Below are 23,328 nucleotides of genomic sequence, written 5' to 3' on the forward strand. Positions count from 1 at the left end.
CGCTCGCTCCCGCTGCGGGTGGCGGCAGCCGGAGGCCGAGCGAAGATGGCGAAGACCTACGACTATCTCTTCAAGCTGCTGCTCATCGGCGACTCCGGAGTGGGCAAGACCTGCCTGCTGTTCCGCTTCAGCGAGGACGCCTTCAACACCACCTTCATCTCCACCATCGGTGAGCGGGGCGCGGGGCTCGCGGCGCTGTCCCGGGAGAAGAACGGGGCTTCCCGGTGGCCGTTACGGGCCGCCGCTCCCCGCCTGCCCTCGCCGCGGCCGTTGCGGCGCCGCGCGGCGGAGCGGGGCACGATGCCCGCCCGGCCGGGCGGGAGCGGCCTCCCGCGGGCCGCGGCCGGGCCCAGGGCTGGAAGAGGGGGCGGCAGCGGCCCCTGCCCGGCAGCCGCGGCCGCCGCAGCCTGTCAGCGGCCCGGGCGGCGCCTCGCGGCTGCCCCGCCGCCGCCGGGCCCGGCCCGTGTCTGCCTCGTCTCAACAGTTGTTGCCTCTTCCCCGTTGTGCCGATTCCTCGCTTTCCTTTCCGTGGAAATTCGCGTTATGTTGCAGCCCTTTAGTTTATGTCTTTATTTTCCTCTCAAAAATGCTGTTTACAGAAGCGTCTCAATAATGAGTCACATAAAATCCAGATGCAAGCGGGTGGTCGCCCTGTAGCTCTGCTTCTTCCAATCCCACTGTTGTCCCTTTCGTGTTTGCACCCAAGTTTTCAGAAAATGGAAGATGGGTCGAGCGTCACGCTGGGCATTGCACTGGGCTAAGCTACATCCCCGCAGTCAGCAAATGCCTCCCCACACGTCCTTGGCAAATCTCTTGTGTTAACTTCTCTAAATGTGCCCCGGTGTATTTACGTATGCACAGCTCCAATCTGGGGGGTGAAGTAGTTCTGCTTAAGGACTGTGTAGAAATGCCCTAGTGATTAATAGAGGAACTTCCTTGGTAAAAGCTGAGTTTGGTTAATAGACTTGATGGGGAAAAGAAGTACTTCTAAAACTCAACTAACCTGTTTTAATGAGATCTAGCTTATTAAAACAGAGTACTGTGGTTTAAGTTTTTGTAAGACTTGTTTTAAAAGATGTGCTTGTGTAGCTTAGTGGAAACTATTTTTCCTTTTTTGAGTCCTTTACTGAGCTATTTAGTTGAAATCTGCATAAGTGGAGCTATAGTATTAACTATTTGTAATTGGGACCAGTTAAAAAAATGAGTATGCTCTGTTCGTGAAGAAGGGGTAAATTCCTGGGGCAATTGCTAGTATTTAGGAGAGCAAAATTAACATTGGCTTTGAAGAAGAATATTAAGAGAGTGAGGAGGCTCCCTTAGTTTTAAGGAAATTGATTTAGACATGTGATGAAATAAAACATGACTTCGTCATAGCCTTTTTAGGCATCTTACTGTGCTGAACACTTACTGCACAGGGAAGAAGTGAATTTAAGCAGATGTCAGTGACTGAACTGAATATCGCCGGCAGTTCTAAGATTTAAAAAGAAAGCCTACAACTCTTCTGCCTTAAAAAAGAGCATTTTTACAAAATTAAGTATCTGTGTTCCTTTTCCCTCCACTTGCTCTTTTCAGCCATTTTTTTGAATACTGCATCAGTGACACCAACTGCTTAAGACCTTAGTAGCTGTTATCAAAACAACATTTTGTTGTACGTGTAGTGCAATAAAAGGCTTGATAGGTATTATTAAATGCTGTGTGTTTTTTTTCAAAAAAATCCTAATTTTGTAATGCTCTACTAAATACAAAATTAACAAGATGGTTAACATAGCAATGCATCCATTTATTTCTTCTAATCATCTTTTATCGCGATGCTTCTTGAACTGCTTAGTCCCTTGATGTTTCCTTTTGTACGCTGATTCACTTTGAAGCTTGAGGATGCTGCAGGTGGTGTTGTCTTTTCTTACCTCAGTCAGTGAATATAAGATTTTATTATCTTATTTCCTTCCCTTATATTTACTTTTATTAGGGCACTAATATACTAATTTCACGGGTCAACTTAAAGAAAGTTACCAACAATTGAGACATATTTCTGATTCGTCAAGCAGTATTTGTGGTTTCACAATCACATTTTCCTATTTGTATGATTTATCTTCCAGTCTCTTTCTATTTTTAGCGAAGGACCTACAAAGAGGAAAGTTGACAGCACAGGAAACAGTGAAGTTGTTCGTATAAAGTGCTGACAGATGCTTAAATATAATACCCTTTTTTTCAGTCTTTCTCGTGTATTGGTTGTATTGTAAGTTACTTGTGCAGATCTAAGCCATATGTTCTTGCAAATGCTCTTTCTTTAAAAAAAAACAAACAAACAAAAAAACAAGTACAGTGAGTGCACACTGACTGCTCGGTCAGTATTAGAATCATAACTAATAGTGTCTGATGAGCTTACAGAAAGTCAGTATTTAGTACCTCTGAATTTGTTCCTCCGCTGGTAATGTATAATGTTGGCATGTAGGGAAACTCAGAAATCCAGTGCTTTTCCCTTGGCCAGTTGAAATGAATTTTTAAGGTCCTTGGATTCACATTCTTGGTTGAGTACACTGAGTCTTCCAGAGGTATAAACTTCCAGGCTGCCTTGTTTATACGTTCTCCAAAAAGAGGCTTCTTTCAATAGTGATATATACTGTTGCAATGTGTCTCACAGTCATTTTAATTAGTACTCACTATGTTATGTGCCCTGAGTGCCATCCTAGGAGGGAAAAAAAAAAAGTTTTTTTTTTCCCTCATTATTATAGAATTATTCTCATTATTCTCATTTTTTTTCTCATTATTATAGAATATTCACATTATTTATACTTAATGTTCGTATTATAGAAATAAGTCAGTAATGAGTTGTTGTATTTGTTCCATTTTCTTAACAACGTGCTTGTGTCATTGAGCTAAAGCACTTGTTTTGCTGTTTGCTTTCTCGTCTGCTGCCACATAAACCATGCCTGTAAGGTTAAATCCTGATAGTTTCTTTGGAGGTTTGCAAGCGACCCCTTGGCTTTTCTCTGCAAGTTGGTGTCCGTGCTTCAATTGTGGCTGTACTGGTTCAGACTCCACCTAGCCCAGTATCCTGTTGCCAACAGGTGCAAGGTGAAAGTGCAGTGCCCGCGTGCTTAATCAGAGTATTTCTGAGTGAGCCTTGGCTCTGGGGCTTTTCTGTCTTTGCCTTGGCTACCTGGAATAACTAATGCAGTCAGCAAACTTCACCATCCACCAAGAAAAGTGAACTAACTATCTGAGGGAGTGTTTTTCAGCTTGTGGTCTGCAGGTTTTTGGGCTGCAGCAACCCTAAATCTCTTACATGTATTTCTCAAGTTTCTGAAGAGATTGATGAGCCGAAAAAGAAAAAATCCATCACTGCTGTGATTACTAGTAAGGATCAGCTTTTCATTTTTAAGATAAGAGGAAACTGTTTTACAGTGGAAATTCATTATGTAAGGTTGTGTTGTTCAGTTTGCTTCCCGAGTAGAGACTGCTCCTTTCACAGATCTACATGGAAAGTAAAAAGTCTTCAAATATCTAGCTTGCTGTTCAAGTAGTTCTGTCTGGTAAAACTGGATGGGGTTTATCATTCCAAACAGTAAGACTGAGTCTTTGCATTCCTTCCAACTTTTTGTATAAACTGGTTTCTATGAGTGTAAAGTCATATTTTTCAGTTGAGAGCATTTCTGACTTGGTATGAAGACTTTCTGACTGTAAAACAAAACTTACAATATTTTATTTTTAATCCAAGATGATACCAGCATTGGGCAGGAAGTTGGCCACACGAGGCAGTGCTCGATCTGTGAGCTGAAACAATTTGTTGATTTTTACAGAAGTTAGCTTTTCCTCCTCCATCATCTTGCAAAATAGGCCGCTATTCCAGCAGTCTAGCACATGTGTGCTGACCTTTGAACACACTAATGAAAACCCTTTGACAAGCAAAATTACCAACTTCCCTTTTGCAGCGAAACTTCTATGTCTGTAATTTGTAATGGAAATTGTTTCAGTCCACTCAAATTATGTGTCACTGAATATTGCTACTCTTGTCCCTGCAGTTACTTGTATTATAGAGGAGAAGTAGCTGATGAGAGGCATATTCCTCTTCAGAAGGACAGGGACACACTGACACTTGATGAGAGGAAACAAAGCCTGTTTCGGACTTCTGTACATGATGGAAGCTGTAGAAGAAAACAAGCATCGTGAGCTTGGGGAAGGAAGAGTCAGGAATGAGTTACTGGTAGCACGTTATAAATGGTCAGCATATTTTAAGGGAATCGTAAATTGAATCGTGAAAGCTGTGAGAGTAGTAGAAACTGTCTTGGATGGTGCTGTTATCCTATATGCACTTCCATTCTGCAGGGGCAAGGTTTGTAAAATCTGGGTCTTGGGCCTCTCTGTGAGGAGGAGGCCAAGGGTTTAAGTAAGAAAGGGGGAAAACGGTGTTTGCGAGGTACATATGAAACTGGGGAAGGATTCAGTCCTCAAGGCATGTTATGGGAGGTCACCAAGATGCTAATCAGAAAGGATTGATTTTAAAGATATCATAGACTTAAAAGTTTGTCTCTCTTGATGCTAAAACTGACGCACACGGAAGGTAACAAAAGACACCTTGGATTTTGATTTCCAAAGAGATCCTGTTGCCCTTTTGTGTTCTATAAGGGGCCAAAGTGAGTGACATTGTTCGGCTTTAGTTAAAAATGCATTTACAGCTTCCTTGCTGCTTGCTACTTTGAAACAGCATGACAGATGTCAAACTCTTTCTTAATTGGCAGATGGAGCTCATCTTGGCTGTGTGTTATCTCGTCCTTTAACTGACAGGAGGGCAGCTCTGAGCAGCTTTGTGACTTGCTGTGAATACACGTTTAGGAACGCAGAGCAGCCTTGAATGAATGTAGGAAATAATGTATAATTTAATTGATTGATACAGACCTTGAGAAAGGTATTGAAAGCACATAGCCTCTGAGTTGCTTGTTTCTGTTTCGTGGGACTACTCAGTGCTTCTGTGATAGGGCTAAAAGCTCGCTTTCTAACAGAAGTACTTCTTGAACTGACTCCTTTCAAAACTTAGCTATAGTTCCTAATACTTGGTGAAGAATGGGTGCAGTGTTTGTTTATAGTGATACTTCGTTTCAATTTTATGATTGCATTACAAACATCTGATTTCCAAGAATATTACATTGCTTTTTGGCATTAATCGAATCTTGTGGTAGTTTAAATGAAGGTCGCTCTAGATGCATGAAATGTGGACCTTGCCCTTTTCTAATGTGAATAATCTATGAATAGTACTAAATTCGATGGAGCTGCACTGTATAAAGCTATACACGAGCAGAGTCGATCCGGAGGCATTTAGTTGCCTGACTCGTAACTCATAACTTGTTGATCTAAGTAGTTGACCAAATCAACCCTTCTTCCCCCATGTCCTTTGCTTCCCAAATAAAAACAAAACAAAAACTTGCATAATAATCCGCCCTTTAAGACAAGAGTTTAAAAATCCCTTCTGTAAAAAATGGTGTTGCCAAAGTCTATTCAGAGAGCCATCTATTAAAGTAACTTCAGTGACTTTGTGTTGTGCTTTGACATTTGGCTTCACTATGTTGGATCATCAGGAACTTTTCACATCCTGAAACATTACCATATTTCAGACTCTAACTGAAAGTCTTAGATTAGATAAAGAGTATCTTTAAGATTAATCATTGCATGAGACATTTGCTGCTTCATATATAACCAAAATCCTTTTGGGTTCCACTATTAGAAAGCTGAGAACAGTCCCATTACCATGATCAGTTATCAATGCTTTTTTTTTTTTTTTTCCTTGCATTTTTGTCTCTATTTATGTTTCTGGGAATACCCATGTTCTGTGCATTTCCCCGACAGCCTATGGTGGGTCTGGACCCATTTCCTGTGTTTCCAGTCATCTGCTGAGTAATGAATGAGTGAGGCATTCCTGTGTTCCTATTAAACTTTCAGAAAACTTAATGTCTGCTCATCTTTTTAAATTGTTTCTAGCTTTATAGAAGGGATTTGTAATTTACGTTTGCTCTGTCCAGCACTCCCCAATTCAGTGTTTCTTTTCCTCTGCGCGGTACCTGAGAACCTCTCAAGGTGCTGCTTGGCAATGCAGCTGTTATGTCGTAGCAAAGCTGTGCAGACTCCCTGTTCCATTTGTCATTCCACTTGTCTTAAATCTGCAGCTGACAGGATCTGTATGTGGCCTATCATACCTACTGCTGCAATAGGCGCATAAATAGTAATAAAGGAGGCATTTTTTGGACTACGTAAGTTTTTATATTTCTAAGCGATCAATGATTTAGTTTCATGCATTCTAGGACCCTATGCATGAATGTTTTTATATGGCGGCTCTTCCATTATAAACTGACAACAGTATGGGCTGAAAAGTCCTTTATTTCTTCACTCCGAATCAGTTTCTTCATTTCATTATATACATCGAGGTCAAGTGAAGCCCTAAAATTTTAAGAGGCTTTAAAAGTAAGTAAATAAATGAAAAGCACAGTCATATAGGCTTATCTGGACCAGAAATTACTGAACAAAAATGAACTTAAGTTCTTTGTCCAGTTCTCATCAGCGCAGCTGAAGTGTGGAATACAAATAGGTGAGGGACAGTGAGAAGGAGAGGGTTGATTATTTAGCATCTCTTTAATAAGTCTTTTTTTTTTTTCTCTCAATCTTTTGGATGTTTAGTATGCTTGTATTTTGGGTGAGCTACTTTGCTTACAGAGACGTTTAGTCCTTAAGAGTTATTTTGCTTAAAGTATATTCTGTGTTTTCAGTGTCTACAAGCTTGTCTGGTTTACAGGCAGGAGCTTCAAGTAAGTGTGACTGTACACCAGATCATTTTATATCTTTTTTTTTTTTTTGCCTTTTTTTTGGTCATGCTTATTGTGAATTGCATCTTATCCTTAAGTTCTGGATTCTGACAGAATCACGAAATACTTGTATTCTTAAGCCACCTTTTAAATGGGAAAATGTAGCTTACCTCTTAAATGTGGCCAAGTTTTGATGCAGTGGGATACCATATACTGCATGTCCTAGAGACCTGAGGGAAAGAGCAGCTTCGGGTTGATGCCAGATGCCCAGATCTCCCTTGCTGTGTGCCAGGACAAGTGCGTGTGGAGCTGGGCTCATGGGACAGCACTGCAGATGCTTTTGGCTGGTGTATAGCCATAGATGGAGGTTCAAATACAGAAGAGGTGCTGAACAAGCACGGAGCTGCTGCTGGTCAGGTCAAATCCTGCCATCAGAGCTGTCCGCAACTGCTTGTGAGCTATTTGGTGGCCACCTTCAGTGTGTGTTAGTGAGGACTTCAGTTTCATTGTTGATTGAACCTAATCTGGGGTCAGCATCTTAGAGGGGGAGAACTGTAACTGTGTGTGTTAGTTCTCTGCTGTGCCCCCAGTAGTGCTTGCAGGTAACACTAAGCTGAATTTGCTTGCTCATCCAGCTGAGGATTAACCTGACCAAAAAGAGAGCATGATTCAGTTACCAGTGTTCAGCGGCTGCCTGCGCCTACCTGAGTTTGAGCTCGCTGTGAAACTGGAGCCTCAACTCAATTCAAGTCTGGATGATTTTAATACTCAGTTGTACATTGGCTTGAAAGGAATATGTTTTCCAAGCATGTAAGTTAGTGCATTCCTCTTAAGAGACAGTCAGTCTATAAATAATCCCTAAAATAAGCAAAACGTTATCTGTATCAGTAGTGCAATTTTAATGTATTCCAGAAAAATTTTAGACAAAACTAAGTTTTCAGTGAATGTTACTTATGTTATATTCAAAGTAGAATGAGCGATAGAAATAGGCTAGTTTCTCTTTATTATGCACTTTCTAGTGCTGTAATATCTAGGTTGTGCATTCTAAAGGACGTGCTACAGAGACTCGACCCCTTCAAAGCTGTTGCTGAAATCAGTTATTTTAGTCATGTCAAGTAGCCTTAAGTTCTACTATTCTTCTATCTTGCAGTCTTTAATTGTGGGTCAAGAATTACATTATTTAAAAGTCAAAGATACAAGGGTAATTATTCAAAGGAGTTTGTAAATTTTAAATTCAGAATTTTGAGAGGAGGCCACCGGAGCAGGCCCCGCAACCTCCAGGGCAGTGCCCGAGTGTCCGCAGCACTGCCATGTGCAGGTGACGGACGTGTGGGAGAGCCCTGGCTTCAGATGTTAGTTTGATAATGGGATTACACTATAGGTCATCGAGCTGTCCAAAATCCGAATGTTTCAAAGCGGAGCTGGTCTAATTCTGATAACTGAGTTGTTTTGAATCTCTGTGTTTTTAAATGGTGAGTAATTTATCTTGGGAACCAGAGGAATCTTAGTGTGGTGTTTGTACCGTGGCTGGACAGATAAGTACTGTTGGAAGCTGCATTTTGCTTAACGTTATTACGAGCATTGATCTGATCTGGCTCACAAATGCAGAGTGCTTGTGAGCAGAAAACCACCTTATGCATACGTGGCACTTGCATCTTTTATTGCCTTACCTACTTTAGCCAGTTGTATCTATTTTTATTTTGCCACCGGTAGTAACTTTCCTTCAAGAAGCGGGCCGTGTCTGTAACGTTGAAGGTGCGAGATGCTGCTGTTGTCGCCGCAGTTACAGGGAGCCAATACTAGGCCCTTTGTACAACTGAAGAATGAGATGAAGGAGAGCCAGCTTGCTCTCAAGAAGCCCATTCAGCCCATTTTGATTTAAGTCATGTTTCGTAGATTCTTATTGCGTGTCCATATTGAATACAGCTTTGTCCTGTTAAGTCATAAAAGGATGAATAAATGCAGTTGTACTTGTGTATAACTCTAAAATAAATGCATCTTGCAACTTTTAAAAAATGTTGACCTTCACCCCAGTGTGTTGCTTAATGTTAATCTGTCATATTATTTAGTGGTTGCAATAAAGACTACTGCATCTTTAATTTACATACTGATACAAATGTTGCTGAGATCATCTACAAATGCCTTGCAGATGTTAGTAAGAACTAAAGCCAAATGTTCAAGTTCAAAATGATTAGACTTTGCTCTTTTGCGTTAGGCACTGCATGACACAGTAGAATGTTGCAAGTGTTCCCCACCCTGCCTCTTATACTCTGATCTTGTTTCCTTTTTGGTCATTTTCTTATTTTTACTGAAATATTTAAAGAAGGATCTAATAAATAGGCATCTTTCTGAGGCTTCATTTATCAGTCTTTATAGAGAAGAATGATGTAGGTAGAATAAAAGATTCCATTAAAAAACAAACAAACAACAAAAAAAAAAACGTTGTGTATGTAGCCAGCAGTGCCTACTTGGAGAACAAAACGTAATGATTCCTGGCTAAGCTTGAAGGAAAATATACAAGAGCAGATCCATATAGCAGAGAACAAGTTTCTGGAAGGAAGGTTGTCCTGGAGGTCTGTCAATGCTTGGTGTGTGCCGGGGAGCTGTTGAAACCTTCAGCTGTCCCCATCAAGCACCCCCAGGGCTGAGGTCAGTGCAGGCATCCGCATGAGCTGGTCATCCTCAGTGAGAGGGATGTGCAAACAAGCACATCTATGGGTTTTGGGGCTAACTGCTGCAGCTCTGCAAAGCAAAGTTAAAGCCGTTGGTTCCAACATGTTGCAGTGTCTGGGAGACTGGGGGCTGTGACATCTCTGTGGGATCCAAACCTGCCCTTTGGGGATGTGCTGTTACGGCAGGCTGCAGCCAGACACCACGGCATGCTCCGCAATGCAGCGAGGCACTCGCTGTCGGCAGGGAGCACAACCTACAGTGCCAAAGCTGTTGCAGGTTATTCCCTCCCAGAATTCACCAAACCAAAGGTGAAGCCCATTGCTTTGCAGTCATGTGCTTAGTCTTGCTTCCTGTTTCTGAAAGTAGCTTGCAAATTTGCTTGCTTAAAGTTGCTCTTAATTCAGCCTTACTCTGAGTGACTGCAGGAAGCTTAATTTATTTTTGCTTTTGCATATCTCTAAAATATGAACATTGTTTCTTGCAGTTAAGTAGTGTGAAATTTCCCTTCCCCCTCTATCTCTGGCCATTTAAAAAGTCAAAAAATATAAAAATAAAACAATCAAACAAAAAAACCCAAAAAACAAAACCATGAACACAGTGAGATAGGAAGGACCAAAGCTGTGAAGTTGAAGCAAGCTCAGCTTAAAAGCTGATACATGAATTCCAGACATTTTGATGCCCTAGTGCTTCAAAGGGGAAGGAGACTTTGTATCTTGACTCCTTTTCCAAACTTGTAGTGAATTCCTGTGTTCTGTGGGAATAAACTCCAGTGTTTCTGTTTATCAGAGAATGTCCCTGGAAAAAACTTTACTCCTTGATTTTGACTCCTTCCACTCCTAGTTCAAAAGAGTAGGATGGTTAGATAAGAGGGAGATTACTGGCTTAGAAGGGTGGGGTTTTATTGTATTCAGGTCATGCAAAACAGCGCTCTCAGTTTTTAGTTTGATAAATAAGATTTAATACTGTGATGTCTTTGATATTATTCAACTCTTTCTAGCAAGCAACACAGGCATTAATTTTTTTACTCCTCTATTCAGATCGCTAGTGTTGAGTCACCTGATTTTCCTCTCATAACTTGGAGGAGAGAAAACCACAGAGCTTCAAAGTGGTACTGCACTGGGTGCTATACATGTTGTAATTTTATTTTTCTCTCTCTATATATATTTATATATATTTATATTTGTAAAGTATATCTTGCATTACTAGCAACAGAGAAATACTGCTCTGTGAAGGGTACATGGACTAGTGTACACCAACAGAGTGAAGTTTATTTGCATCCTGCAAGGATTTGCATCCCACAAGGATTTTGTTTACGGGCTGCACACTACAACTGCACAAAAGAAAATATATAGAAATATATTGTTAAGTGTAGACACTCTACAGGCTAAGTGCAATAGTCATTAAAGGGGTTTATGTGGCATAATTTGAGCGGAACTGTGTACCCGAAGCGTTGCTCAGCCGTCGCCGTGCGCGGCTTGCAGCAGGAAGTGGTAGCCGTGCCGCCAGGCTTGCTCACCGGTGTGTGCCGCTCACCGCTTCCTGTTGCTGAAGTGAAAGAGCAAAAGGAACATCAGCTTGTGCTTCGTTTCAGCCTCTAAAAAGTTGCAGTTGCATTTGCTAAACCTCTTTGCATTGTAATAGAGAGGTTTTCCACTGCATATTGTTCTTTTTAGCTTTCGATTTCATCTTTATTCAACAAAACTGTTTGGTGGAGTCCATGCAAGAAATCTGAAGTTTGGAGAAGCTGCTTTGTGTGCAGATCCTGAGCTTCGAGTGTGCTCAAAGGAATGGTTGTAGAAACTCTTCTGGGTGCCGTAAGGGAAATGACTAACCACAAGAAACCAGTCTGTGCAAGGCATGGGCTGGTGCACCTAATATCTAACTGCAGTGTGAGCTCACTTGGAGCTCACTTTCTTGGGAAGCCATCCCAGAAGGAGCCTTGCACTCTTTGTGTTGATGTCTTAGTTTCCTTAGTTTGCGGTACCTTAAAGAATTATCTTTAAACTACAGTAGTTTCTTAACCCTTTTTCCTGGTAGAGTTATTATATTTAATCCTAAGATTTCAGGCCTAGACATAAAGAAACTTCTAAAACTGATTTAATTTGCTGTAGTCCGGAGCAAAACAGCCCTTTCAGTAATATCTGTATTTGTGCTTTTGGAATCTGTGAGATTAACAAAAGTTGAGAGTCAAGGTAATTTGTTTGCAGGCATGAACACGATGGAATGGGACTTAAAGTGTTACGACTAGTTACTAGAAAATCCAGTGGATTTTCCACTAGATTTCCACAGCAAGGTGGACACGAAGTCCTACCAATGCAGAATGGAAACACTTCTGTAACTTTTGCTATGTATAATATTTTTATTGTAATTAACGTCATCCTTATATCACTTCAGAGAAAATCAAGTCAGTAATAGAGCTTTTTGCCTTTAAATCTTGAGGGATTTTAGGAATTTATGGCTGTAATGGTACTCCTAGCGTTTTAAAATAATACAGATAATTTCCTACAGTATGAAAAGTGCTGATAGTATGTATTTTTTCTAACTAGTATGCTAAACTATGTGTGCTTATTGCATCCATATTAAATGGCTGAGACTTGATGTTTTTATTCAATTAAAATTTTATGCCCTCTGTGAGAAGAGTGAAAGGCAAGTTGTTAATTAATATCTATATTTCATTTTCAAATATTGTTTTGGTGTGTATATATAAAAAATAGCTTGTTTCCCATGATTCCTGTTTAAGCTGTGGATGAACTAACAAAGCTAGAGACAGGATTTTCCCAGTGAAGATACCCTTTGACAATGGTTGCTTAAAGTCCAACTGAGGAAGAGAGGCAGGAAAAAAAAGATATGACTAAGAAAAAATAAAAAGTAACCTTTAAGATTCAGAAAAAGGAAAATGGGGCAACAGCCTTAAAATGGACCAATTTGGGGAGGCTGTTCTGAGATTCACATAACAGGAGTTCAGTGGTCTTGCAAATTTGAGCTGTATTACAATATATAGGTTAGAAATGCAAAACTTTGAATACCCAGCCTGCTGGGTTATTTGGAAGTCTTGGACCAGATTCATAGATCCTTTTGACCTTAACGGATTTTACCAGGCTCTTCTGAATTTATTCTTTTTTTTTTTTTTTTTTTAACCCCTGGTTTAAAATCTGCTTTTAGAGACACAGTAGGTGTGAGGGAATAGCTGGGGGAGGAAGGAGGGAGGCATTTTCTCACTGTCTTTTGGAGCTTTCCAGAAAATTAGAGTTGCTCCTAAACTGGTGTTCTTGGAACACCATCTGTGTATGGTCGTCTTCAGTCACCCTTAGTAACCAACTGTGTGTATCTCACATCCTATGATCCTTTTCCCTATACCACTATGTCTGATAAGACTGTTAACTCTGAATATTAAAAAGTGAACACTAGTTCTGAAAAGCAACTTAGCAGCCATAGGATGCAACTTTACTGCAGGAGTTGATTCAGTAGAGGTCCTAGGGAACTGATTTGAATTTCAGGGGATAGTCTAAAGATCAGAAAAAAAGGCAGTTTAAAGTAGTGACCTTATTGGTATGAACTGGAAGAATTTTGAGATTAATTCTTTTCAAAATTTTAACTAATTCTGGTAATGAATCTGAATTTGTTCTGTTTTCATAGAGCAGAATAATTTCTGCTTGATAATCTTTGTGCATCCTCACCATTTCCTAGTGCCTGGAAAGAGTGACAGCATCAGAATAATTATCTTTTCCCAAATACTACTCTTACCAAATCATTAAAAGGAAACTGAAGACATCCTTTTCATTTGTTGCAAAACTTATGTATCTCTTTCTCTGGCAGGAATTGACTTTAAGATCAGAACAATAGAACTAGATGGAAAGAAAATCAAACTACAAATATGGTAAGTTTTCAGCACATACTGGACGGATTTTTGAGTGGGAGCACCTCATAGCTTTGAGCCTGGATGTACTAGAAGTCCAACCTCTTTTCCCTGGCAGTCCAGCTTCTGCTTTCTCTTAGTTTGTTCTGGAGTAGCACAGGAAATAGGCCATTTGCTTTCTAATGTTAAAGCAATTTCTCATTTTATTGAAAGCTGTCATCTTAAATGCGATTTTGGATATTCCATGTGGAACAGAAGTATTAATTATGTAGCAGTCGACTAAAATATAAGCCCTAATGGCTTTTAAAAATGCTATCTGAATTCTCAGATACTTGGGTGCCCAGGTGTAATCACAAATGGACGGACCGTAATGCTGCCTCTATGCTGCATAGTAGAGACTGAGCTCCTGGTAGCAGCAGATGAGCAGTTGTAGAGTAGCCTTACTGCATGTGCCAAGCTCTTAAAATGCTACTGGTGAATGTGGGGATATTGCTCAGAAGTCTTAGAAGAGAAATTTTGACTTCAGGATTAATGAATGAATCCTTGTGACAAAGGAAGTGAAGTTCTAGATGTGGTTGGGACAAATTTTATTCCTCTGATATCAAAGAAAGCTGTTAGGTTTTTCGTTTTGTTTTGTTTTTCCTCCAGTTTTGGGGAGTTCAGCCTCCTGTAGGTGTAACTAGTATCCAAACACTTTGGTCCTCCTGTTTACTCACAGATGCTACTTTGAAGTCATCCAGGATAAAATAGCAGCATGCTAAGTTATAGTGGCTGATTTTAATAGCTAATTGTACAGGAAAACACAGTATTCTAAAAATATTTTACTGCTGCATGTGCTATTTCTTGTCTAATGCTGGATTTGGAGGCATCAGAGCTGCCTTTGTTAGTTATTCTAGGGAAGGCTGTGTAGCTCTGCGTTTTCATTGTTTGCATGAAAATGCAAATGCTTAAACACAATCTTTACGGTGCTTCTAGTGTAAACAGCCACTGGTGTAGCTTTGATAGCTGAGGGGGAAGAGTGTTGAGGGCTGAAGAAATTTTTGCAGATAGATTCTAATTCTACTTAATAAGTATCAATGTGCTTTTTCTATTTAAAAACACATCTGTTCAGTACAGAAGAGTTTGAAGAAGGTCTTCAATGGGTATTTGTTTTCACTGAATTTTAGGGATACAGCAGGCCAGGAGAGATTCCGCACAATTACAACAGCTTACTACAGAGGAGCCATGGTGAGTGCTTTTCTTTCCAAAAATTTATCTACAACTATTTGTAACTGGTTTGGTAACTAGTATAACTCTTAAGGTTACACCATGCAAGAGTTTTTGATTGGTGGATTGGAGAATTGTGGCTTGTGATATGGGGAATAAAGAATAAAGTGGTGGGAATTTTTTTGGTTTTGTTTGATTCCTTTTTTTAGCTTGCTGGTGCTATGCTTAATGCTGTCTTCTGTGATGAAACTTTGAGCCCATTTGTCTTTTTTAATGTAGCTGTAATCTGTTCAGATAGAATAAGAAAATACATCGCTAAGCTTTATTTTCATAATTTTTTAAAATGCAGTCAACCATTTTAATATATTTTAAGTGTCCGATAAATAGGTAATGAACGATTTTAATATTAAGAATGTATTTCACTGAGTTGCTTTTCCTGCTGCTCTTTCTTACCTTGAGCTGATCAAGAATGCAAAGTCTGCATTCAGTAGAAATGAGATGGCATGTGGTTCCTAAATGCCAGGATTGAAGATACTTTAGTTTGCAATACAAGTAACTGCCATTTGCTGATTATTACCTGTGCCAATACTATGGTTGATGACACAGAGAGAGTGACAAAAGATGAGTTGCTTTCGCAGTCTGATTGTATGTCCCAGTAACCTCAACTTTATGGGAGAAATAGTTGCGGTCACGGTCCCGTATCAGAACATTAAACACTTGAGGGTTTCGCAGTGACAGGGTCTTCTCCTGACCTCACAGTGTACAGCCAAAGACCTTACTTGTTCTTATGAAGGATGACTGAAGAGGCAGTAAGAAATGGAGTTGCATTCTTGGCAAAGTGTACCTGTTGGGTCATTTCTTGAGGGTCCTTGCGGGTATATGTGTACAGCTGCGTGCAAGAGCTAAAGCTTCTGCGAGGCTGTCAGCTTAGATGTAAAATATTTAGTGGCCCCAGCAGGTCAGATCTCATGGGACTGTCATCTTTTGACTGTGTGAAGCTGCCACTTCTAAACTTGACTTTAACAATAGGATCCTAGTCTCTGTTGTAGTAGAATTTGTAAACTCTTCCTGGTCATAGGCTAATGAGTTAAGAATTCATGCTAGTAGTGTGTTCAAACTCTGCTGAACAGTGCCAGGAGATATAAATAGTATTCTTCTGTAAACTCTTAGCAAAGGTGTAATGCTTAAGAAAGGATTGCTGATTGTAAGGGCGTCTTATCTATATTAAATTTGCTGCAAAGTATAATCAAACCAACAGCACACACCAAAAGTAAAACAACAGTACTTGCTTATCTAACCAGAATTTCTGTATTTTATTTAGGGAATTATGTTGGTGTATGATATCACAAATGAAAAGTCTTTTGACAACATAAAAAACTGGATAAGAAACATTGAGGAGGTAGGTGCTTTGTAACAGGAGACTTTGGAAAGGAGCTCTTACTATTTGCACTTTATGATTTCTCTGGGAAAAATAATAAGCAATGATTTACTTTAAATATAGCAGCCAACATATATGACCACTTTTAGACACTGCAGTGAATGAAGCAGTGCTCACCAATGGAAAGAATATCTATAAATGAGATATGTCTTGTTTGTCTAGGCACAGAAAGTAGGAAACTGAGGTTTAAGTAACAAGCGTAAAATAAGTGTTTCAAAACTGCTCTTTCTGTATAATTTTCATTGTTCTTTTTTTGCTTTTGGGTTTGTCTAAGGAACAGGAAGGAGAAAGATCGTGGGGTAATGACAGACCTGTCTGATTTCAGTTACTATTTTGAGTTGTGTGTTTGCCCATTTAAATGTTTGTGTCCTTTTCATTTGATCTTGGCTAAGCTACCTCCTAACCTCTTGTAAATTATTTAACATGAAATACTGTCAATTGAGGAGGTCTGTATGAAGTTGCAGGGGAAGACCAAAATTAATATCTAATGAAGCTGTAATTAGGTAACAGTCTTACTGTGTTTTTTGTTTTGTTTTGTTTTTTCTCCTCTCTAAAATAAAATCCCCAAGCTTTTCTTTATTACTGTTCATCTGACTCTCTAAGCAAAATTTCCATATTGGTGATCAGTTTAATGTGATGGTGACTGGACAAAAAGGTGTGCTTCAGTGTTCATGCTCAATTAATACGTCCTTTATTAACGACCTGTCTTAAAAATGCAAATGTGTTGCATGATACCTCAACCAAATACTCTGGATATAATGGTACTCACTCTACTTCCAACTGGTACACAAGTACATCCTAAATAGCCAAACGCTTGCACATATATGCAACCTGGTACAGAGCTAGTGCTGCTGTAGTAAGTTTGTAGTGTCATTCAGGCAAACTTGATGAGGGAATCTTTATCCAAAACTATTTTAATACTTAGTTATTGGATTGTCTGTTTCAAACAACAGTTCCTTTCTCAGTAATGTCCTCTTTTTAAAAGAAAGTATTCATTTGTGGATGAGTCTGGCATATGAAGAATTCTTCTAAATAATGCTATGATTTGTTTCTGAGAGTTTGTTTTTTCCCCTTTAGCATGCCTCTTCAGATGTAGAAAGAATGATCCTTGGTAATAAATGTGATATGAATGAAAAAAGACAAGTTTCAAAAGAAAAAGGGGAGAAGGTAAACTTTTTTATTTTGACTTGTCTTGCTTAGAAGACTATTTTTTCTTTTTTTCATGATTCTGGTTATTGATACTTGATTTATTTTAAGTATCTGAGAGATAATGGTCCTCAAACAGTTTCAGAACTTTTTGTATATTATAGAATGTCGGGTTTTTGTAATAACACGTGACCATATTCAAGTTTGACTAATTCAGTGTTACTGTTGTCTTGAGGATGAGATCCTGTAAAGAACATCGAACCTCCTTATAACATCGTGTTATAAATCTTAATATACAGCTTTGTATATAGTTTGATCATATTGCATACAATTCAGCATGGTGATTACTGATGCTTCTCGTAAGTATTGTTGTTAAAGCTGAAGCAATTTGTTCAGAAATTTTAACAAGCAAAATCACAATATATCACAGCAAAGTAGTATAGTCACTAGTAACAAAGTTATTGGGATGGTTATACATAGTTACGCTGTCAACAAAGCCAAATCTGTGAAGATACTATCTTTACTTTTTTGGATATGAAAAAAGTCATTCTGTGAGACTTTTTTTTTTTTTTTTTTCAAGTTTTGAATTTCCATGAGGGTTTGCCTAATTGGTCAGTAACAATGTTTTTGTGAGAGAAAGCAGACAAATGAAGCTTTTTTGTTGTTTTTTTTCTTAAGCATTATAGAGTCTCTGTTCTGTTACGAACTTGTGTAAACATGCCTTTTGCAGTGGAACTGTTAAATACACTCAAAACTTTAACCTCTCTTCCAGTTAGCAATTGATTATGGAATCAAATTTTTGGAGACAAGTGCAAAATCCAGCATAAATGTGGAAGAGGTAAGTGATGGATGTTACACTCGGTTGTGTTTCTTGAAGGACTACTATGGAGGCACATGTGTGATCTGTAATTGCTGGACTTTCTGACCTGATCCAAAACCCGAAGTGACAACTTCAATCCTGTTCTGTTTAGATAGCTATTGTGAAACCCAGGACAGCCTGTTTTCTGGTAGTATCTGGAAGGCTTGCTAGGTAGGCGGTAAGCATGGTTTGTTATTACTATAGCAAAGAGTTTCTTTAAGCTGTTGTCTTGCCTCTTAAATGCTAAGTGCTTTTGGACAAGGAGTAGGTATAATGTTAGAACAGTGCTTCAGGCAGGAAACTGGATTCAAGATTTTTTGTTTTGTGAATAGCATGTTTCCGTGTCAAGGAGACTTCAGGTTACTACTAAATATGTCCTTGCAGATGAGACTTGACATTTGCATTTTAAACTGGAACATCAGTACAGACTCTCATAAATCTATGTCAGAGGCGGAAGAAAGCTTATAATACTGTCTGTAGACTTGTGATCCTTTTTCCTGCAAATAAACTTTGTGCAAAAAAATGCCAGGTCCTATTTATGAGAGCATAAGGAAATGGAATCGGAAGGAAGAGTGGCTCAGCTCAAGCCTGTCTTTCCATGAATTGCTATTGTAGTCTTAGAGGAGGGGAAAGGATGTTAATTTTATGAAAAAGGTGGACAGTAAAACATGATACCAAAAGGCAGTTAGATTAAGAAGCCCTCAAAGGATCAAAGATATATTTTTTTAGTACATTCAAAATCTTGTGAATGTACTAAATAATTACGGAGGAGATGTTAATCTTAGAAATATATGCCATAATAGTATTAATGCTGGGGCTATACAGTGCAGAAATGCAGTTCAGTTCATTCAAATAAGGCAGTGTTTCTGAAGCTAACGATCCGAACGCTTTTCCAAGCATATTGTTGGGATACTTTCTAGAAGTCCTCCAGATGCATACTGAATGCAGATTGTGCAGTTAATATATTAACTAGAAATCAAGAAATTGTTACTGTAGAATAGCATGAGTAGAACTGTGTCCGCTAAGATGACACATAGCCTTTTACCTGTTCGCAAAAGAGTTGTAACAGAATAATAGTTAGGGTGAATTCAAATTTTGAGTTCAGTAGTGTTTGACCTCTTTTGCATGATATGCCTGTGATTCTTAGAGCAGGCAATGGAAATGTGAACATCAGCACTAATACCAATGATGGATAGCAATAGATTCCCAATGCCAGGTGCAGACCATCTTAGTTCCTATAGATGATTGACTTGCTGCCGCATGACATGCCCTGCACTTTCACTGCAACTCCTGTAGGTCATTAAATGCACAAAATTAATTCATTCCTATTCTAAAACATTTGGCTGCCTGACTATGGTTTAAAAATTGTCACATGAATTGGGAAGAATATGTAGAAAGAATGCAGCTAGTGTAGGTACTCTGCCAGTAATGATTTAATCTTATTTCCACCAAATGCTTAACTTGTGTGTAATACAATCATGACCCTTTCTCTCCCCTCCACTTCGGATATATTCAACATGCAGTGAGAGGGGGAAAATGCTTACCATTTTCCATACTATTTTCCATTCTGGAACTGGTCTTCAAGTATTGGTATCTTCAGATATCCCTAAGATCTTGTTTCAGGTATCCCTAAAATCTTGTTTTTCCCTGCTTCTAGAGAACTGCAGCATTTTCTTCCTACAGAAACTTTTCTGCTTCTTTTTGCTGTGAAGTTGGAGATGATGAATGATTTTAAGACTGTTAGAAAACTGGCAGGTTGTAGTTAGCCCAAGTGCAAAGGCAGAAAGAAATTGCTGATCTTGATGAGAATTCCCAGACATGCCAGCCTGAAAGCTCTCCACACGTTTTTTTAGCTGCAGTGCACAATATATAATTTGGTCAAAAAAAAAAAAAAAAAAGTGAATATATGCTGCATATTTGAATCACAATGCTGAATAAACAGCCTTCCATTCAGCAGTTTTTTTTTTTTTTTTTTTTTTTTTGTTCAAGAGTTAGACAATGGCAAAGGCCATTCATTTTCTGCGAAGTTTGGAGAGGAGACTAAAACAGGCTAATGCTTATTGCAGTGTAAATAACTGTTGTACACAGTGCCTTGCGACTACAAAATACAGTAATGTTCATGTGTCCGACTACTCCGAATCTGGCTTCTCTAGTGTGTTTTATGACTGATCTTTTTTTTTCTCTGCCCTTCTCCCCCCTTGCCAGGCATTCTTCACACTTGCACGGGACATAATGACAAAGCTCAACAGAAAAATGGTTTGTATTTCCTACTGGCATATGATCTATGTTAAATGAAATGATCGGGAATAAGAACGAGCTGAGTAATGGTCCTAGCTAAGAGCTTGTAGGACTACAGTGGCTGCCAGTTTAGATTTGAGTGAACAGTTTGCTTGTTGGGTTTTTTATCATTGAAAAAAAATGTTAATGGCATACGGGGCTACATTAAAACACCCTGTACTCTCCGAGCAAAGGAAGTAGTTGCCTCCCTCTTCTTGTTGCTGCTGGGCTACCGCATCCTACTGGATGGAACTCTAGCTGACCTGATCTACTGCTAGTGGTAAAGTCATAAGTGAGAGGTTGAACTTGATGCTATCCTTTGATTTGAACATATCTGTGATTCTGTGATGTGCTTTATCTGTCTTGAAGTCATTATATAACCTGTAGCTTTGATTTAATGAGGCCATTCTTAAGCATGTATGGTTACATATGTGGGAAGGATAGCTGCTCTTAACAGTCGTTAGCTAGCTCTAGAAGAGGTTTGGAGACTGCCTTCATTTAATTTGTTTGTTTGTTTGTTTGAAGGAGCGACAAAATGCAGTTGGTGCCAAATGTGGTTATTAATTTCTTAAGCACTTGTGCAAGCATTTGGCTGACTAATTGACTGGCGTAATCATGGAAGTTGCTATTACTAGTGAACAAGAATTAAGTGACACAAATCTTATTAGGCAGATGCGCTTGCAACTTTCAAGTAAAAGGACCTTCAAAAAAACCCCACTAGATTTTGTGGTTGAGCCATTTGGTGGGGTAGATGCTAGAACCTCTGCTTTTATTCATATCCTAAGCAGAGTGGTGTACAGCTCTTCTCCACTTAAATGGGTACTTTAATACAAACACACATTTGCAGGTAATTTTTCTTTATTTTGTGAACAGTAAATGTAGCGCAACCTGAAATCAGTGTATTCTTTCTTAGCTGGGTGATCCTTATTTGGTTAGACTTCAGCACAGTCACTCCTTGAGTTAATTCTTGATATTTGGATTGCTGGATAAGTTATTTTTCAGGTAGGCAGTTTTATCATGGGATTAGCAGAGTCTGGGTAACTGAGGACCTCAAGTTAGAGCAAACACTTCTGGTTATTGCTTTGCAAGGGAGAGGATGTTGAGGGAAACTAGCTACTTTTCAGCATTTTGTGATGGTGATGTTAATGTTCTTTTCTTTTTCAGAATGACAACAGTTCATCAGGGGCAGGTGGGCCAGTAAAAATAACTGAAAATCGATCTAAGAAGAGCAGCTTCTTTCGATGCACGCTACTTTGATGAACTTCTAATGATAGACTGCAGCACACTTAGAACCTTTTCTGCTTCTTTGAAAGCACAGGGTCACACAGCCTCAGAAATAATACCACCAAGCTGCTGCTGAGAGCTCCATTGAACGTAGACTGCGATACACAAAATACCAAGTGGATTTTGCTCACTAAAGCCTATTGACCTGTCAGGCTCCTCTTTCTCAGATATGGAAGCTATGAAGTGGAGACACAAATGCAAGAGTTAACTTGTTTTCCTTTTTTACTTTCTGTTTTATTGCCTGTTGCAAAAGCTGCTATGTTTCTTTTAACTTTGCACATCCATATTAGCCTCCTATTGCCTGTTACAGCACAATCTTACATTTGTATTTGCACAGTTTGACTTGTAAGAAAGATTCTTAACAGATTTGTGCAGATTTTCTCTTTTAAACAAATTTATTACTATAGCAGAAGAGCCAGGGAACAGATCAAGTCTTATTTCCACTAGTTTCTTTGCTGTATGCATGTGGCCATGACCACAGTATGGATTTTGATATTCTAGTCATGAGTGTTATATTAACAATTGGCATTTAACAATTTCTACATATTTTTGTTTTAGATGCACAAATCTGTTTATTAAGAAGCTGTGGCTTCTGCTCTGAATGTAGTATTTTGCTTTTCTTTCTTTACCCAGCTTAGCAAAGTTATTTTCTGAATTGCCAGTCACTGTCTGATTCACGGATGCACCTATCAGTTATTTGAATAAACACGGTGTCTTTCCTCACTGAACTTCCCTCTGTTAGCTCAAGCTGTCTGCACCATTTTTTGTTTCTGATGAGAAAGCACACTCTGGAGTCGAAATCGTCATCACAAATTGGCCTCATCGCTAGCACTTAAGTGGCTTGTGGAAATTGAATGCATGAGTGTTGAGTAACCTCATTGTGGATTCATTTGTTCAGAAATGACTGCTTCTAAAGGTGACTTCCATTTCTACTGTAATGCTAAGGATAGTCCATTCATGTCTGTAAGCATGGACCCTTGACAACCGAGGCATACAAAAACTGCAGTTGCTAACGTTTATCGAGTTCTGCCATCAAGCAAAGGATCGCACAAGGGTTATAATGTAGTATTTGTTCTGCAGCTCATCTTGAATGTGTGAAGCCCTCTTTGGTCTGCTCATGCCGTTAAATTATTTTATCATCAAAAACTGGTACAGTGACCTAGTGTTTAGAAGCAGAGTTGAAACTTAGTTGCCTTCTCACTCAATTGAGCATTGTATAACCTAATCTTTGTTTTACCACTTTTTAATGTGTTCTGAAAATTTTCCGGAGCAATTAAAGCAGGTGCTTTAGTTTCTGTTGATGTGCCAAACTTGGACCATTGTAAGCTTTACCCACAGGTTTGTGTCCCGCTTGTTTTTCAGTAGAGGGTAGGGGGATTCTGTCACTGTCAACGTAAGGTCTCGGATGTGCTTGCTTTTGCTCCACTCCGTTGTTTAGAGCGGTGTCAGCGAGTGGCTTGTTACCATGGAGTAGTGGCGTGAGGGACTGAACTTATCATCTCTGAGTCTGCTGTAAATATTCTGAAGGAGAATGGGCCACTAGCAGTAAATTTAAAGACTTTCGATTTTAAAAGCTTTACTAGAAACAGGTTTAGCAAAGTTATAATGTTTTAAGTGGCTTTCTATCAACCTGTCCCCACATACAGCTTAATTGAAGTGGCTGTTGTAACTAGATTGTGAATGTGACAACTTGCTGTTGCTGTACTAAAATAGAAAAATCTTCATGGCAACAAGGTTTAGTGGAAAAACAAAGCAACCCTAACTGCTCTGTTGTCTGTCCTTGATGGTTTTTTTGGAC

At 39.2% G+C, this 23,328-nt stretch overlaps 1 protein-coding gene across 1 annotated transcript; it reads left to right on the forward strand.

Moving 5' to 3' along the window:
* Positions 1-22,336, forward strand: RAB8B (RAB8B, member RAS oncogene family). Its single transcript, XM_088519800.1, has 8 exons — positions 1-169; positions 13,281-13,341; positions 14,487-14,547; positions 15,848-15,925; positions 17,042-17,131; positions 17,883-17,948; positions 20,175-20,225; positions 21,411-22,336. The coding sequence occupies exons 1-8, from the start codon at positions 46-48 to the stop codon at positions 21,501-21,503; spliced, it is 624 nt and encodes a 207-aa protein (XP_088375926.1). The 5' UTR covers positions 1-45; the 3' UTR covers positions 21,504-22,336.
* Positions 22,337-23,328: the final 992 nt, after the last annotated feature.

The sequence above is a fragment of the Tinamus guttatus genome, unplaced genomic scaffold (assembly GCF_059628265.1).
Source record: "Tinamus guttatus ecotype Peru unplaced genomic scaffold, ASM5962826v1 Tinamus_guttatus_pri_ptg000004l, whole genome shotgun sequence".
In the NCBI taxonomy this organism is placed as follows: Eukaryota; Metazoa; Chordata; class Aves; order Tinamiformes; family Tinamidae; genus Tinamus; species Tinamus guttatus.